Source organism: Tympanuchus pallidicinctus, unplaced genomic scaffold, assembly GCF_026119805.1.
Source record: "Tympanuchus pallidicinctus isolate F22 unplaced genomic scaffold, pur_lepc_1.0 scaffold5, whole genome shotgun sequence".
Lineage (NCBI taxonomy): Eukaryota > Metazoa > Chordata > Aves > Galliformes > Phasianidae > Tympanuchus > Tympanuchus pallidicinctus.
The window spans coordinates 67,462,926-67,482,353 of record NW_026294769.1 but is presented as its reverse complement, the minus strand read 5'-3'; the positions used below and the strand labels follow the sequence as shown (position 1 = coordinate 67,482,353).

General features: G+C 36.2%; 1 protein-coding gene across 2 annotated transcripts in view; it reads left to right on the top strand.

Moving 5' to 3' along the window:
• ADCY8 (adenylate cyclase 8) overlaps nt 1-19,428 on the top strand; it is a 119,990-nt gene that overhangs the window by 62,241 nt on the left and 38,321 nt on the right. For both annotated transcript variants that reach the window (XM_052704253.1, XM_052704252.1), the window contains exons 5-7: nt 4,474-4,601; nt 10,015-10,173; nt 14,144-14,414. In XM_052704253.1, coding sequence (XP_052560213.1) covers nt 4,474-4,601; nt 10,015-10,173; nt 14,144-14,414 — 558 coding nt within the window. The remainder of the gene's footprint in view (nt 1-4,473; nt 4,602-10,014; nt 10,174-14,143; nt 14,415-19,428) is intronic.

Below are 19,428 nucleotides of genomic sequence, written 5' to 3'. Positions count from 1 at the left end.
AAAACTTCTGGAACTACTTGTGGGAAAGTGAAGGAAACTAGAATAAAATAAAAATCATAACAGCCTCAGAGTAGTGTAAGGATTTAACACTGCAGCATAATATCGGCTGCATCAAAATTCCCTTACAGACATTTTCTTTTATTTAACTCATTTACTGATTTTACAGTTACTTCATGCATTTTTTCTGTTTTCCATCCATTCCTTTTAATAGCAGTGGGCAACTTGTTGATAATGTTGCATTATCATGATGTTGCTAAGAATTGAGTCAGAGCTTTAAAGGGTGTAGAAAGTTGGTCCTGAATGTTATTGTTAGGGGTTTTATATCACTGAAAGTTAGGTTGAAACTCAAAAGCTGTCTCCAGTTTTAAGATGCAGGATGGCTACACAAAGAACAGACATTAGCCTACACATCTAACCCTAAGATACTAATTCATTCAGCCTGGTAAAGCATCTAGTTTAAGTTGGAGGTGTGATTCAAGTAGAATTATCATATGGGATCTCAGGAGACCACGCACTCCTGTTTTGACAAAGCAGATACCATCAGCACTCTCTCCTTCCAGGCAGTTGTTTTGAAGTATATTTTACTATCAGAAATGTTTCAAGTGATACAAAATCCACAGTTTACATGCAAAACATGCAAAATAGGTTTGATGAGAATAATAAGGAATGTTTAATAGTGGTAAAGAAGATATAAACACACTAACACATCAGTCAGAGCAATTCAACAAACAAGAAAAATTAGGAAGACAAAAAGTAATTTGTATTTGTTGCCAATAGAGACACCCTGCATGGTTCTTGCACCACCTTAGAGGGACATATGTCATGTCATGTCTGTTAGTCCTGCATAGGCACCTCACATACCCAGGGGTCTTTCCAGTGTACCATAAACTTATGTGCAAACAACTGAATTGAAACCCAGATAATTGCTTTAGATGGGAGCTGAATCACTCTAGGCTTCACTGACTGCATTGCCTGGCTCTCTTTGACTATGATGGCAGCCTCGGCTGTTGGATGACATATGGACACCTATATATAGTTATCTCTTTCTGAATATTTCTCTCTGTGGTTGCTATCTTCCTCAACTTTGGCAAATGAGCATAAAGATGATATATGAAGACAAGAAAAAATATGCATTCATGTGCAGCTGAAATGATTTCCTGTCACGTGCACACACACTTGCATACATCGAACCCTCATTAACAGGTCTTGATGTTCATTAAGATTTTTTTTTCTTAGTTTTATCTAATCACATCTTTTTGAGCTGATCAGCCATATTCTGGTTGTAATTAGAGAGACATGCAGCCATGACACAGGTCTCTATGACTTCAGTAAAATCGGTGTTTCAGTAATTTTAAATAAAGCCTTAAGACCAAGCAGATGAGATTTTTCTTTTATTTTTTTGTTTTTGTTTTTGTTTTTGTTTTTCCTGCTGCAGATAAAGTTTTCTAGCTGTGCTGAATTAGATGCTCACATTTCCCACATCTTTGCTATTTTTCTAACTGGAGAGCAAAGTTTTAGTAGATTTTACCATCATAAGATTTCAGTTGCAACCTTAAGAAATATAATTTGGTACTTGTTTGTGTGAATCTGTGGACAGGTTGAAGAGAAGGGGACAAGGAAGATAAGATTTACATGTGCAACTTGTCAATAAAGAAGTCTGATTTTAGTTTTGATTTTAATTGTGAAATATTGAAATCTAGGTATTGCACCCATAAAACCACCTACAGTATAGGGCATACATACTGTATCGTAGCATGTATTCTATATATGCTACATACAGTAAATATATATGCTATATATGTGTGTGCATATATCTCTATCTATCTATCTATATAGTAGTATACAGTATGGTCAAGGCTTCAGTCAACACCTATTGGTGGTTTAAGGAGACCTCAGGGTGAATCACTTTCTAACTTTCTCTATGCTCAGAGCAGATTTTACCCTGTTTGGCATATGTAAATCTTCAACTAACTTCAGCAAAAGCTTTAGGTACAAAGTTTTTGGGCAAATGTGTTTAAGTACAAAAGCTTTGTGAACAAATTATACCAAATACATACTGCACTGGTGCAGACTGATCTCAAGCAGTGCGTGAAGTTTTGGGACTACAATAACAAGAAGGACATAAAACTATTAGAGTGTTCAAAGGATGTCTACAAAGATGGTGAAGGGTCTGGAGGAGAGCAGCTGAGGTTCCTGAGTGTTCTCAGCCCAGAGCAGAGGAGCTGAGGGGAGGCCTGATGGCGGCTGCAGCTCCTCACAAGGATGGAGGGGCAGCGCTGAGCTCTGCTGTGTGACAGCGACAGGGCCCAGGGAACGGCATGGAGCTGTGCAGGGGAGGGGCGGGTGGCAGTCAGGAACAAGTTCTTCAGTGGGAGGTGATGGGCATGGAACAGGCTTCCCAGGGCAGTGGGCATGGCCTGGAGCTGCCAGAGTGTTAGGAGTGTTTGGACAACAAATGTGTTTTTAGTATTTGGCAGTACCATGTGAAACCAGGAGTTGGACTTGATGATTCCTGTAGGTCTCTTCCAACTTGGAATATTCTATGATTATATGATTCAAAGTGTTTTGATTTCTCTTGCAACTTTGGGGTTTTTAAAGCTTTATCTGATATTCAGATAAAGTACAGCGCTTCATTCTTCCTAGGCAAAATCTTGAATTATAACGTGGACTCCCCTTCATTGGTCCAGAACTCAGTCCCTGAGGCACTGTACCAATTTGCTCCTGTGTCCTTCTTAAAGTTCTTTCATCCCCAGTGGCACTAGCATACCCCCACTCTCATTGGACTAGTGTAGCGTCCACCTCAGGTTGCCACAGACAAAGAGAAAAAAAGCTGAAGTAAATACCACAGGCTGTATTTTACTGTCATCTAATGAAGCAGCTTTAGCAAATGTTATCCTTCTTCCTGATAATGACTGGTCTTCATTTTAATGTCCTCTGATTGGAACCTTTACTGACTGAGTACTAATCACGCATTTATTATTTCAAAGATTTGCCAATCATGGAGATGGTTCCCTGACTGAACTTGTAGTACCTGCTGCCCCCAGGCATTTACAGTTGTATCTCAAATTGTTATGCTCTCTGTTCTTCTGCATTGATTGCTACCCCTGGGGGCCAAGCCAGCAGGTTACTTTGGGCATGTTTACAGCTGATGTTAGGCTTACTTGTTCTACTTGTCTGGGAACTGCAAAAGTTTTGGCAATCCAGGTTTTTTTGTTCACTAAAAGGATCTTCTAAAATAATTTCCCAACCACACTGCAGTGTGTTCTTTCAGTCTACAAAGATACTGTTAGTAAGTATTTAAGCAATGAAATTCAATACTTGCTCACAGGGTAAAGGATGACTCTAGCTGGATGCCAAGTAAATATCGTTTTTCCATGAAAAAAGCCTAACACAGTATAGCAACTTTGGTATTTTTAGAATTCAGATAATTAGTCAGCTCCTATAGCTGTTGAAAATCCTTGAGAATGGCATTGGAGACTTTAGGTGGGACGGAATTATCAGTGGAGGAAAAAAAAGTTATGTTTCTTTTTTGTTTTTTGTTTTGTTTTGTTTTCCATTTATTCCCAGTGCAAAAAGCAGCAGAAAGGATGATCTGAAAGAATATAGGCTAGGCTGCATTCTTCATTATCTAAACTGGCTTTTCTGAATCCTTGGCCTAGATTCCAGCCTAACTCTGATGAAACCTTTTTCAACATCAGCAAGGATACCTCTTCGTAATGTAATACAAAAATTTCTATCAATCTTTTTTACTGAAAATGTAAAGATATTTTATGTCTAAGTGGAAACAAATCAAAATCACGTGAGGGCACTCCAAAAGTAATGCCTCCTATATATTTCCATGGAAATTACAACAGATAAAAAGGGAACAATAATATTATTTGTTAGAGCAAATTCTCAGCTACAAAACACTTTTTCAAGATAATCACCACCATTAAGTGCACATTTTTGCCAGTAATGAACAAGAGCCTGCATGCCTTTCTCATAAAAATCTGTACCAGCAAATGTGAGCCACTTTCACTGTTGCTACTGCTGAAATGCACCATCCAGAGCCTTACTGTGCTTACATCCATTGTAAGCACATCCATTGTAATGTTCAGCAAGTGTCAATGGGTGTCTTTTTTTCCTCATGTAGGAATTCAATGACACTCCTTTGCATCATTTGCACTTGCATGTCAGGAACCTTTTTGACAGACTGGCCCTCTACTGCCTTTTGTTACACAGCAATGAAATGTAAAGGGATATTTGTGGGAAGATTCAATCTCTACTGCCATAGCACCAACATCCACCTCTGAAGTTGCAGGCTAATATAATAAGATAGGAGGCATTACATTGGAGCAGCTCTCGTAACAATTACAAGCAGGAAAAATCCATTACCTATTTATTTTTTTTTCAGTAATTTTACTAACCAGTTTCACGTTCATCTTGAAATTGAGAGAACTTCACTTTTCTTTCTTTATTAACACTTTCCTCTAGGAACATCACTGTCTTAGAATAAAGATCCTGGGAGACTGTTACTACTGCGTGTCTGGACTCCCAGAACCTCGCCAGGACCATGCACACTGCTGTGTTGAAATGGGGCTCAGTATGATAAAAACTATCAGGTAATATTACTTTCTTTCTATTTGTTTTATTGCTTCTGACAGTGCCCCATACTGCCTATTAAGAATGTTATTACTAGACAGGTAGTTCTTAGGGTGGTTCAGAGACTTCAGGATCATCACTATGAAAGCAACAGAATTTCTCCAGTCAACGTAGAGCACTGTATTTATGGGTTGAGATTCTAAGTGCTACTTTGCCTATCAGCAATTTCAGAGATTGTGTAAGGCTTGGATACTCAAAGACTCACTTGCATAGTTTAATGATGGAAATCCAACTACAATTTACATAAATGATGGAAGTTCAAGCAGGTCTTTGTGCTAGTCTATTTATTTGGTAAATCATGGACTTGTGAATGGCTTATTGGATTATTTCCCACTAAAATACCAGCTGAAAGAATAATTATTTTGACAGAAAAATCAGTGCCAGTTTACCATGTAGACTAAACTCCAGAAACTATCCATAATAAGTTACTAATATGAACATCAAATCATGAAAAAAAAAAAAAAGAAAGAAACATAATTTAGATGATCTCAGTGACTGATCTGTTAGGTTTTCTGCTTTTCACATGAATAAAACCTCAGTCTGTAACTCCATCAATTGAGTATTAACATAAAATCGTGTAGTGATCAATGCTTGTTAAATGAGTTACTCGTGCTCTGAAGCAGTCAGAAACTGCTTTTATGTTCCATGAATTTTTATGCAATTGATACATTTCTAGATTCCTTCCACAGATTCTTTCTTGAACAATACATGAGGCTCAGCCTGTGTTGGAGAGAGCTCAGATTCATATGAGACAAAACAATGCTTCACAAAACCAAAAATTATTTCTTGCCTTCATTTCAAAAGTTTCTAGTTCACAAGTTCAATGCCTTTCAGACACAAGCTCTATCATCACATCCAGATGTCTATTTCAGCCACTGACAGTGAAGGAACAGAGCAGCAGGACAGTCTGTCTTTCCCTGGTTTTGCTGCTGGGTGCCTAAATAAATCGAATGATTAATCAGCTTGTGCACCTCTAAGAACTCTTCTCTTTGAAAATGCCCCAAATACTATCAAAGTTACCCTGTCAAGATAGCATAGGAATGTGTAAATAGTTTGTTTTCAAGTAAAAAAGCAGATTTCTGATAATATGTATTGTAATCCTTCATGGTTCCTTTCTGCAGCTCAGAGCAGGAAGACCTTAAACAATGGGAATGCAGCAGTAATTTGCTCATATTGCTATAGGATCAGTCAGCTCAGAGCAAGTCAGTTACATTAAAAATAAATCTGATATGAAACTTATCTAGAGGTAATTGCTGCTGACTCTGGGATCCAGCTCTTATTCCAAGGTAAACCCATTCTGAAGCTATTTTAAACTGGCTTCTTGGGATATTATCTGTCTTACTTTGTAAATTCAGTGCTTTGTAAAGTCCATCTCCAAAGTGTTGTATCTTGTGAGTCATGTAGCTATACTATTTGAAGTCTTCAGTACTTTAGTGTGCCCTGTTACCTAGCTTTTTATGTGTAATGGATGTCTCTTTTGCAAGGATGACACAGCTCCCGGAGTCATATTAAAGAGAGCAGCCACCTCAGTTCATCTTATACCTTCTTATATCAGTCCAAAAATGTATTTGAGTTCTTTAAAGAAGCTCCACAATTCTGTTAGGCTCAACTGAAAAGTCTCAGGAGATCTCAGGAAACTGATCACTACTCCCTCCTCCTGCTCAAAGGGCCAGCTGTAACTCTCATTTAGTTCACAGACCACAGAATTCCCAGTTCTGTTACAAGTGCATGAAAACAGCAATGACTATGTCTCAACAAGTCTCAAAGAACAAACTCCTGTAACGGTAAAAGAAATAGTCATCCAGAGGAAAAAAAAAATATGGAGATATTTTAAATATTTCAGTTGGTAAATAGGGCCTTGCAAAGTGAAATTGATTAGCATGGCTAAATGTACAACATGTGAGTTGCAGGGCATTCTGTTTTCTTGCAGCTACAGAACATATTGAAAAGCAAATTTCAGAATTTTGGCTCACATTTTCATGCAAATAAAAAAGCCTTAATTTACTAGCATAAAAAAAAATCAAATACCCATCAAAGAATGCTGGACAGAAAGAGATGTCAAGATCCAATTAAAACCAGTGAAATGTTCATCTCTAATTTGATTGAAATGAGATATGGCAAGAATAGCACCAGTCACAGTTTCATTTCATGAGGCAGTATTTGAGGTAAACTGGGCTGCATTGTAGATCATCAATAATTCAACTTAATTTATGTGCTTTTACAAAAGGTTTCCAGAAAGCCTTAAGCAGCTGGAGAAAATTCATTCATGCTTTAATAAATTTAAGAAGCAGAAGAACTAGAGAATGCAGAACATGAAGATTTGGAAAGAGCACTTTTTTTTTTTTCAATATCTAGTACATGGTATGATTTATTTATTTATTTACTTGTTTCTGAATGAATGAGAACTACTACTTCTTCTAAGACTCAGAAGACTCAGGTTCTGTAGTTTCAGAGGTTTTAATACTTCTGTCTTACAACAGCATGTGAACAAGGCCTTTTGAAATAACCAACAGACTGCCTGTTAGGGAATTGGATTTGAAAACATAGACATCTATCGTACAGTCCCTTTCTCTGTATAATTCTGAAATGCCTCACTCCACATTCCTTCAAATTTTAAAGAAAAAGAATTGTGACTTTTTACACACAAATCATTCATTTCATTTTTCAACAACAACTATTTATTTTTCAATTTAAAACTTTCTAACAAAAGTTTGGCTAAATCTAAAGTGTCCACAAATACATTCTCAACAGTTCTGTTCTCAATTTTGCATTGCAAATAACAAAGCAGTGGAATAAGAACCAAATCTCCATCATGCTTTTGATTCATATTCTGGACAGATTCTGTTTAAATATATCCCAGACTGCCTGTGGCTCAATTCAATCAGGTCCTTCGATATAATTGGTCTCCTACCTATCAACGTAAGGACATATTGCTGTGAAGGGCAAGTAAGAGGAGAATATGATGATATGGCCCTGCAGGTGTAGCAGCACGAAATCTGACAGGAAAACAGAACAGCCCTAAATCAGAAGTTGCAGGCAGGTGGCCAAATCCCAGCTCACCACAGATGAAGAACTGAGATCAAATTCCACTTCAGCAGCAGACATGGAAAAGTTTCTGGGAGGTTGTGAAAGATAACAGATGAGACAAGAAGGAATATAGCTTTGCGTAGAGTCTAGTGTCATGTAGGAGGTGGTATGGAATCAGAGCTACCTGCAGTTTTCAATAAAGGCAGAAGTGCTATGTGGCTGATCAAAGCTTTCTCAGCACATGATCATATTTTAGGACAAAATTGTTGAAATCCAGCAACTGCAGCTCTGGAAAAAGAGGGAAGTGTTGCTTGATTGCGGCATCTTTTGTATGTGTTCTCTACAATGAGATCTGTGTGCATTAATTCCCATGCAGCAAACAAATATAGGATTATAATTTACAATATTTAGTTTTAAATGATAGTATTTATTAGCATTTAAAATTTAATCTGATCTAATAGAGAGTATACATATATATGTGCATAGAGACAATTAACCTATTTTAATTAACCTATTTCAAGATACAGAAATTAGACATAAAGTGAGAAATAATTATCTGGGTCTGAAGGAAAGAAAAAGACATGCTGGGGAAACAATTTTGCTGGGGTTTGTCTGACAATTCCTCTGAGAGTTATGAGTGTTTACATAGTTTTGCAGAATACCTATAAAAACTCTTCATAACATGTTTCAAATTGTAGTGTTCTTACTTCTCTTAATCTCTTATGATACATAAGGAACTTCTTCAGTGTGGAGGATTTGTTTTCAAGTCCCATGTTCTGGAGTCGGGTGATTATATGTTTACTTCATATTTCAAGCCTTCTTGATTGCAAAATAAAGAAATTTTTGGATGAAAACTATATACTATTTAAACACAGATAACTGTCCTCCCAAAGCTCATTCTTTTTTATGTTCTTATAATTAATGCTGTATGAGTCTCTTTGTTTTAAAAACCTGAAATATGTTAGCTTCATGATACCATGTAAAGGTCTTCTCTAATAGACAAACTGCAGTGGGATATCATGTACACAGTTTTCTCCAGCGGATAAGGTTTGGGGTTATGAATACTAGTTGCTTATTTTCAATTCCTCACTATTTTTTATGATTAATTTATCTCAATTTTAAAACTGTTATTTCATTATTTGAATATGAATCAGTGCCCCTGTTGCGATAACAAAGGGCCACGTAATGAATGCAGTAAGTAGTTTTCTCCTCAAGAGAGGGTCAGTCAAGGTGATGACTGAAGCATCTGAGGCAATGGTTTTGCTTCAAAGTTGTGAAATAGAGCTGTTTATTCTTTGCCTGCTCTGTGATCCTGTTGCCCTAATGTTGACTTCGGTGATCACAGAAATTGAACTCTTGGCAGAGATATAGCAATCTTGTTCGTAGCCCAACATTAATAACATGCTTTTCCTATCTTGAGCAAGCCATTCAAATATGAATGAACACTAGCTCTAACAGTATTTTTGGTGCAAATAATTGTGTTGTTACATAGGAAGGACTGGAAAAGTTCTCTCTTTGTCATCCCAATGGGTATAGACCAGTTATATAAATGTGAATTTCCTATGGTGATGTGCTTGACTTTCTCAACACTGACTTGGAAGAAGTAGTGCTAGGTTTAAGTGACTGTAGCTGCAAATAATACATTTTCTCACACCAGAAAAAGAAGAAACTATTTTAACACAATAAAATTCTGTTTATGACCCACAGATAAATTAATTGAAAACAGTGTTGAAGCAAAGCCCCTCTTCTAAAACTGTTAACAAATGCAATTTTTGTGTGTTTACTTTTGAACTATGAAGTGGTCTTCTCCACTACACTGAATGAGAATAATTTATTCTGACCAAACCTCCTGCAAATAATTCACCTTTGGACAAAAAGTAATGGTTAAATTTCTTACAAAAATAAGTATTTTTGAAATTTTGAAGTTAATTAAAAATGCAATAAAATGTAAAAGTATATGCAGATTTGGTGATAGCATTTTATGTTTTTTGGTGGTTTTTTATTAAGTCTAAGCTGATGAACTCAATGACTTCAATTAATCTTTTCATTCATACATGTTTTTCTCTTCCTATCTTTTTCTTTCTGCCTGACAGGAATAATATATGTGCCACTGAACCATGCATGCAACTAAGTGCTTAATGATAATCTGTTTTTTATAGTTATTTCATTACTACCTGCACTTTACTACCTAGAAAGGTACCTCTTCATTTCGCAGATCAAGTGACTATTTACACAAAACTAACATTGTATTTTGCATTGTATTATTTCCTAAAGATACAAAAAAATGTTGCATATAATTTCACGAGCCTGGTCTTTCTGTTTGTTTGTTTTTGCCTTGTTTAACAGATATGTTAGGTCAAGAACAAAGCATGACATTGACATGAGAATAGGGATACATTCAGGATCAGTTCTGTGTGGAGTGCTGGGCCTGCGAAAGTGGCAGTTTGATGTCTGGTCATGGGATGTGGATATTGCAAACAAACTCGAGTCTGGTGGAATTCCTGGGTAAGGCAACGTGTATTTCCCACAGACAGAAACATTGTCAACACACTGTTACTATTTGCAATTCTTTCCATTATTTCATAAACTATAGTTTTGGGTGTTTTGTTGGTTTAGTTGGTTTGCTTTACTTTTTCTTCTGTTTTACCATTGGCAAGAATATGTGAGGTTACAGCCAGAAACAATGTAGAAGTGGTCTCCATGCAGAGGCACTGGAAAAGATAAAAGTATTTCTCCTCTTTTGCCACCTAGGATTTCATGAAGACTGTCAGTGGTTGTATTCAGGCTATATGGTACACAGAGATAGCCCAAACATCTCCGCTAGCTGCTGACATTTCCTGAGTTTCTCCAACTTCATTCTGCTCCTGTGAGGCATGGCAATGCTATGTATTTTATTTCATAATATATGAAGTATGAAAAGATATCTGTTTTCATAGGTCACTATACTAATAACAAGGAGGTACGGACACTAGGCTTTTTAATCATAAATACCCCAATGGGAACCACAAAGATCCGTGAGTCCAACTCCTGGTTCCAAACAGAACAACTCTAAAATCAAAACATATTTTTGGGAGTGCTTTCCAAAAGGTTCTGGAATTCTTCCAGCTTGGTTCAATGACCATTGACATGGTGAATCTGTTCCATTCCCACCACTCTTTGCTGAAGAACATTTTCCTAATAACCAACCTGTCTATCCCCTGACACAGCTCCAGTTCATTCCCTTGGGTCCCAAGGAGCTCTTATAAATATTTAATGCTTTAGCAGATTTATTTTATTTTTTTTTCCCAGCCAGTCTATATATGAAAATATATCACTTTCCATTCACCTTTTTGGTTTCCCTTTATCCATGGTGGCTACTGCATCTGGGGGATAAAATATTATTTCTACCTGACAAGACATATAACTCACTGCATTTTGGAAGTTGCATATTCTAAGTTTGAAGCAACAATAATGATTGCAGCAATATTCTATACACTTTCAGTTCCCTCTTCCATTACTGAAAGATGTAGAAAAGACCACAATACAATGATGCAACTTTTGGCAATAGAACATAGAAGCAAGAGCCATAGACACTGTTATACAGAAAAAGTTTAAAGTGATGCTATCATCTTGAGTGAGACAGGTTTTGTGTGACAGAGGATTTAAGCCATCTAATCTGAGCTATGCTCTCTATGCCTACATCAGGTTATGCCAGAACTGCCATGTTCCAAGGAAAATATAAAATTATTTTGTTTATACTATGTTTGTAAATGTGGACTCTCTCCACTCTTTCCTATAGTGTGTCCTTAAGGTAATCTACATTCATAGGATCAGCAGAAAATGAAACTTTGCATGCTCTGAAAATAAATTTTATACTCTGTGTATGTCACCAGTGTATAAAATTTCAGAAAAAGAAAATTACTTTCTCTGCTGCTTATCACACAAAAGCTCCAGATAACTAAGAAATGTCATATGGTGCTTAGTTAGCATGAACAAAACAATTATTTACACCAGCAAAAAGTTTAGTTTATTGCTGTTAATTCATACAAGTAATATAGTTATTAATGAATAACCCAGTGAAGGCACCACCTTGCTGGTGTCAATAAAATGCCTGACTAAGCTGCAGTCTATTGGAGCAGGGTAATTTCCACTCTCATATATCCATTTGCTAACAGAGCAAAGCCTGTACGTGACAGCAGTTCACTAAGTTTCTCAAAGCAGTGATTTACATCAGACTTTTCCGGTACGCAAAGCAGATGTCCTAGAGCAGTTAAGATCCTTTCAGCTCCTCCTCACTTCTCCCCATGTAAAATCATATAATATTTTTTAATAAACACTCTTCTGCCAGCTTCCCATCTTCTAATTTTCTTTTGGTACATCTAGGTATTAATCTACTTTATTGAACCAGCAGAAAACTTAGCTAGTAATTAATTTTCCAGAATGCATCATTGACAGGTTTTACTTAAAGTTTTTGGCTTGGTATGTTTTCAAAACTCGGGTAGGCTGTACTTTTTCTTCGGTGACATTCCTGACATAATACATTTTTATGAAATTGAGGGAGTCTAATTGTTGTTTTCTTTTTATTCAGTGCAAAAGGTGAAATCCAGAAATATTTTTAATCTACCAGTGATTTATTAATACTTGATCCACTTAAGCATATTACATCAGTAGCCAGCTCCACACTCTAGTTATCATTCCCATTATAAGATCCATCTTTCAAGCTTTTGTAATGCAATCTTCTGAAATTACATTAGGTTGAAATTCAGTACAAAGATAGTCACCCTAGCAACTAATGTATCATTTTCTTTTTTTTTCATTCTTCGTTCCTTTTGTCTTCCACTTTTTCTTTTTTTTTTTTAATTAGTAGTTTACTTCAATAAATTATACCCCATTCAGTTTTCTAAGGGCTAGGAAATGCATTGTCTAATATAGCATATGACCTGGTTTGAAAGTCCAGGCCTAATCTTGCTTGTATTTTGAAAAATAATTTTACTCTTCTTTTTTAGACATTTGTGTTACTTAGATTTGTTTACAACAGAGTGCTAATCTCTGTGAATGTATGACGGCATGACTTCAGCCAGTGAAAGTTTTACAGAATCTATGTTGTCTTCAGTGGGAGGCAGAGATGGGGTTAAAAAAAAAAAATGACTGAGTTCCAATTTTTGATTTTTTAATTATAGACTGATATTTAATACTTCATATGAATTTAATACTACAGTCTGATTGTCTTGGGCATTTCACAGTGATTAAAGATAATCAGCAATTGACTCTTCTGACAATACCTTCACATCATATAGGTGCTTATAGCCTTTGCACTCCATAAATATTTTGTGCAAATTAATTTTTTAGATTCATTTTTTAAGTTCAGGAAGAAAGTTCCCTGGGATTGTCTAAGTATTGCTTCTTTCTGTGGAACCTAAACAATTTCTAGTGCGTGAGGAAAAATTCCTAAGTGTGAGTCATAAAGAAATGATGCATTTTAGCTAACTCTGAATTTTAGGAATCTGCAAGCCTGACTTTCCAAAAGTGCTGTATGTCCATTTTTTTTTTTAAAAAAAATGAACCAATTTTGAAGACATAGTGCCTTTATTTTTTGAGTTAGCTAAATGTCTAATGAACATCTCCTCATAGTGCATTTATAATTTTGTTCTGTAAGGTATTGCATGGCTAAGCACTTGGATGTGTTTTAGAGGTGTATGCAATTTATCTTACATGTAGGATGTTGAAGATTTCGTAAAGATAGGAATAAGAAACATCTATTCTATTTTGTTTTAACTGAATTTATTTCTGTCCTTCTCAAGCCATCATAACTACGGCGAAGAAATTCCAAATAACAAACACCTCCAAGTTTGGTTGGAAAATATCTTAAAGACCTGCACTCATACTTTTGCAGAATTTCAGCTCTTCATATGTCATCTCTTTGATTTGTTACATTTACTTTGCAAAAGATTTTAACATCACTCTTTTTAGAAATTATCATTCCACTTGCCTAGTTTGTAGGCTAGTTTGTGTAACTATTCCCTAATTCATGTCTGGTATAATCAGATTACTAATTTAAATTGTTTGTGATACCTCAGCTAAGAGAATTGAAATTAGAGAGCCTTCACACAAACTGGTCGAATACACACCATGTGATTTCTTGACCATATCTACCTGAAGTGGCAATCTGGATTCATTTTCAATCATATCTTATTCAGAAAGTTATCTCACTAAATTATTACTGTGAACAAAGGCATCAGATATGAATATCGAGTTTTTCCTGTGACAGAACTTCATGCACTCCTGAGATCTTGTTGGTAAAAACAAGACAGTGCTTGCCCCCAGATCATTTTTGTTGAATATACTATTTCATTTTCATAATATAAATCATCATATGCAACAGAAATATTTCTGTTTATCTATCATATTAACATGGTACAGAGTTAGTAAAACTCCTTGCTACCTATTTATACTAGAGTACAATCAGTATTTGCTACTACTTATTTCACTTATGCAGGAGAATCCACATCTCCAAAGCCACTCTGGACTGCCTCAATGGGGATTATAAAGTTGAAGAAGGGCATGGCAAAGAACGCAATGAATTCTTGAGGAAACATAACATTGAGACTTATTTAATTAAACAACCTGAGGAGAGTCTGTTGACTTTGCCTGAAGATATTGTGAAAGAGGCTGTCAGCTCCTCCGACAGGAGAAACAGTGGGGCAACATTTACCGAAGGATCATGGAGCCCTGAACTTCCATTCGATAACATAGTGGGAAAACAGAACGTAAGTCAAACTTCCTTTAATGTCATGTAGTATGAATGCATGCTTGAGTGCATTTCAATAATGGAAGCCTCAGAGAAAACAAATTCATCTTTAACCTTTTCTCTAATGCATACTGTAAAAGCAGATGATTAAACAAATCTTTCCAGGGCAGAAATAAATCATGCATCCAAATTGGTGAAATGCCAGGGGCCCAGGCATTTTCTTTCCTCTCAATTTTATTTTCCAACTCTAATTAAATACTACACAGCTTAGTTTTAATTGAACCAGTCCTTAAAGAAATAAATTAAATATAAATTTAATGTAAGTAGCTGGTACATTCTAGTTGAAGTATGAATCTCATTGCATAGCTTCAATGCACTACCATCAAAGCAAAAGATGTGAGTGGACTTTCTGCCAGAGGAAACAACATACTGTAATTTATCGATATATAAGGGAAAGAAAAGAGTTAAAAAAAAAAACAAACAAACATACCTTGAAAAATAATTTATCTGTTCTGTCTTCCTCTCCTCTCCTCTCCTCTTCTCTCCTCTCCTCTCCTCTCCTCTTCCCTCATTTCACACCCCTCTTCTCCTCCTCTTAAAAAATAAAAATAATACAACTTAAATGCTGATTTTAAGGCATAACAGAGGTTCACTAGCAAATGAATTAGAGCCTAAAGTCATCAGTAGCTTGATATAAATATGACTAACAACTTCCTCATCAGATTTTCCCAAAAGCACTGCACTACTAGCACATAGAGTAACAGCAATACCTATACAGTCATAGAATTTGCTTGCAAAGTCTCTTTACATAGAGGAAATAAAGGTTAAAATGCCCTCAGACACCTCTCTTTACACTGCACTTGAAAGATTGATGAGTCTTTATGAAACAAGGTCAGCTGCAGTTACATTCAGTTTTTCTGAGTGATCTGTAATGACACGAAATATTCTTTCTTCTGCTGCACATTCTTGATCTTATCTGTCTTCACTGTCTGTTGAACTTCAAGTGTTGTTGTGTGGAGGTCTTTCTTTCTCAACTATTTTCTACTTCCTCCAAATCTGCTCTGAAATGATAAGTTTTCACAATCAAACAGTCCATGGTGGTATCTTCACCTCTTCAAACTGAACTGGAGCATGGTATAGTTTGCTGTGATATAAAATACTTGTTTTATATATGTTCTGTACATCTGTGTAACTGTATGTACACTGCCTTTTAGTATTATCTGTATCTCTTTCTATATATTCTCATTTAATTAGGAACAGAAGTATGACTGCATGCTGCTGTGCCTATCTTCTGATGTCTTTCTCTTTGTTCTTCTTTCCCTTTAAGACATTCCAATTTCTGTACTCCAAAAGATCTATGGAGAATAGGCTATCATTTCATTGTTCATTTTTTCAGCTAAACCTGACATTGATGCTAACAACAAAAAGTAATAAATACAGATCTACTCTTTCCATTGTATTTTTGAACAACTCTCACTTAATGAACTATTTATAAGTTCATGAAAATTATTGTACTAGGCATAACTGAATTACTGTCTGACACAAGATATTTGTTTTTTGGTAGCAAATTATCTATTTCTAGCATGGTCTCTCACTTTTTTTAAAGAATAGAATAGAATTTGGTTTTGTACTTGAAGTAACTAGAATTTTGTATTACACAGCTCTCTTGCCCAAATTCAAATTCTCTGCAATGCATATTCTTTACCTTAACTTCATTTTGCATGGATAGCCTAAGTCAGTGAATTGAAGGTGTCTTGATGTGAGTGAGGAAGAGAATAACCATCTTTATGAAAAGAACCGTAGATATTAATAAAAAGTATAAGAGTTTATTTAACAGTTACAACCATAAAGCTTAGGTCTGGTTTTTAGGTAAGCCTAGGATACAAGTGTTTACTCTGAAATTGAACTCATGCTTAACTTGGATGGAACTTTCTGTAATTAATACAGGTGTTTGGGTTTCTCTTCTAAAGCAAAGAAAGTCAAAGAGAAGATATTCTATTTTAATACTGTGGATTTGGATCATTTTCTGCACCTTGCAGAGGAAGTAGCTAAAAGCAAAATGTGGTGACCAGATGTCAGGCTGGAGTCCACAGTGAGACTGTAATGACATGAATTAGACAAAAGCAGATTTAAATATCTGTGTCTTGGGTAAGCATATTGTAGTGATAACTTAGCAGTTATAAAAAAAAAAAACAACTATACTTAAAAGACTGCCCAGGCAGCAAACAGGTATAAACTGCAGGATGAAACCTGGCTCAAAGCCAAGGCACTTACGGTTTTGTCTACTGACTGTATCAGGTGTTAACTTCCCACAGAGTTCAGTTCCCAAATATAAGGGTCTAATGATATTTGTGGTGTTCCAGGATGTGTGAGAAACCCGCATGCCGTGTTAAACCAGGCACCTATGAATGACCTGTGGTCATCTGGACTATCTGCTAATACCAGAAGGAGACTCTGTGACATCTCGTGTACTGTGAATCAGCTATGCTGAAACAACTGAATGCACCAACTAGAGTACTATCTAAATAGCTCAGTAGGCTTCATTGGATTGAATAGGAACTTCATACAGTTTCTTAACTGTGACTATCTACTGCAGTTTGAGAAAATTTAGCAAACCCCAGCTGGTCTCCAACTGGACCAACAGTGTATGGAGTTCTATGTCACACCCCTTGGGTCTCTCTAGATACTTTTCCAGGATGCCATAAGGCATCTTAGCTGACAACAGCTGCACATAACTGACCAACTGAAAGTATTACTAAACACCTGTAGGATGCAGTTGACACACCAGCTGGATGGCATGCTATCCAGAGAGACCTAGAAAGGATTGAGCAGTGGGCCCAGGTGTATTTCATGAGGTTCAACAAATCCAAGTACAAGGTCTTGCACTTGAGTCAAGGCTACCCTCACTACCAATCCAAGCTGGGGGATGAAAGGACTTAGTGCAGCCCTGCTAAAGAATACCTGACCATACTGGTGGATGGGAAGCTGCACATGAGCCAATAACGTTCCCTTGCAGCCCAGAAAGCCAGCCAAATTGTAGGTTGCATCAAAGGAAGTGTTGCCAGCAGGTTGAGGGAGGTACTGTACTGTTGAGGCCTCATCTGGAGTACTGCATCTAGATGTGGAATTTTCAGTGCTGGAGGGACACAGACCTGTTGGAGTGCATCCAGGAGAGAGCCACAAAAATAATCCAAGGGATGGAACACCTCTCCTACAAAGACAGGCTGAGAAAGCTAGGGCTGTTCAGCCTGGAGAAGTCAAGCCTCTGGGGAAACCTGAGAGCAGCCTTTGAATATCTAATGAGGAGCTATAGGAAAGAAAGGAATAGATTCTTTAGCAAGATCTGTGGTGACAGAACAAGGGAAAAGATGTTAAGCTTAAGGAGGGGAGATTTAGCTTAGATATAAGGAAAAAGATTTAAGACAGAATAGTGAGGCACTGGAAGAAGTTACCCAGACATGTGGTGGATGCTCCGTCCCTGGAGACTTTCAAGGTGAGGCTTGATAAGGCCTTGGTCAACATGATCTAGCTGTGCATGTCCCTGTGCAGGGAAGTTGGATTAGATGACCTTCAGATGTCCCTTCCAACTCTAAGGATTCTTTGATTCTGTGATTCTGTGAATTTTAATTTACTTTTTTTCTGAACAAAATCCTACCTGTATCCCATTTTTTAAATATCTAAGCATGTATTTCCCTATTTCCTTGGAAGATCTGGACTTTGATATATGAGGAAAAACAAATGGAAATCTTTCCAAGAGATTTATAAATATGAATATTACAAATGACCCTTCTTTCTGAAATCAGGATGATTGCACTTGTTACGTGAAAGCATTATTGAAAGGAAGCAAAATCTAATTCCGTGGTACCTTTTTTTAAATGTCTGTAAAATATTTCTAATGTAGAGTGGAATACAATTTACTGTTTGTTTGCTTGCTTTTAATTCTTTCTATACAGAGACAAAATATGGTTAGAACACATACATGGCCAATAATTTGCACGACATTTTGCTTTATTTGTAATAGTATTTACTCTGAAGCAATTGTCTTACATGTGTGTGCTTGTGTAAGAGAGAAACCTTGCTGCATTCAGATACAAACTTTCTTATTTTACTCTGAAATTAAATACAATTTCAGAGTCTGGTTTTGCACCAATACTAATGATTGTTGCCATACTCTTGACATTATGGCATGTCTATCCATTACAGACTTTAAACCAGTTCATACATTCAGCAGAAAGACAGTTCTTCACAGTGATCAAATTCTAAAATGTAATCTGAAAAAAACATAGTCGCTTTCTAGAATGAATTGAGAACATTCCCTTTGTGTGAGTAATACACAACTAAAACATTAAGGACCTTCTCCATCCTCACTTTCCATGAAGATATCAGTTATTTAATATACACAACAGGATCTAATGTGATCCTGTTCTTTAACGGTGACTTCAATCTCTCTTGTGAGATTTCATCCCCACAAACTGATAACAACTTTCTTGTAATGCCCAGTTTAGAAAAGATAGAAATACCTAAATTAAAAGAGTGTCTTAATGTCTAATCGTATAATATTGAGTAATGGATTGTTTCCATGGGATTTTGCTGTAACCTTGTTGCTAGCAGCTTAACTCCAAGACTAATGTATCTGAAACATTAGTACAAAAAGATAAAGTTCAGTGCAAGAAGTTTCCTTGTTTTTTTTCCCCCGAAGATTTTTTTTCTAAAGCAGAAGTATATTTCTAGTTCGGAGTTCCTGTCTTGTGCTGTGATGTATGAAGGTTTATATCCTTTACATTCATTAACATTTCTTAATGCTTGGGAGTATCACAGGTAATAGACTTTGTTTTCCCATTAGCCTGTTCTTTCATGTGGTTTGTGTCATGAAATCATAACATAAAAATAGATAAAGTTATTTTTATGAAAGCAAATTCTACTTCTTTCCTGAAGGTGAAATATCCTTTGTACTACCTTGACTTGCTTTGTTTTGTAGAGCTGTGCAAAAAACTTTTCTTTTTTTTTTTTTTCTTTTGATTTGTCATTGAAAT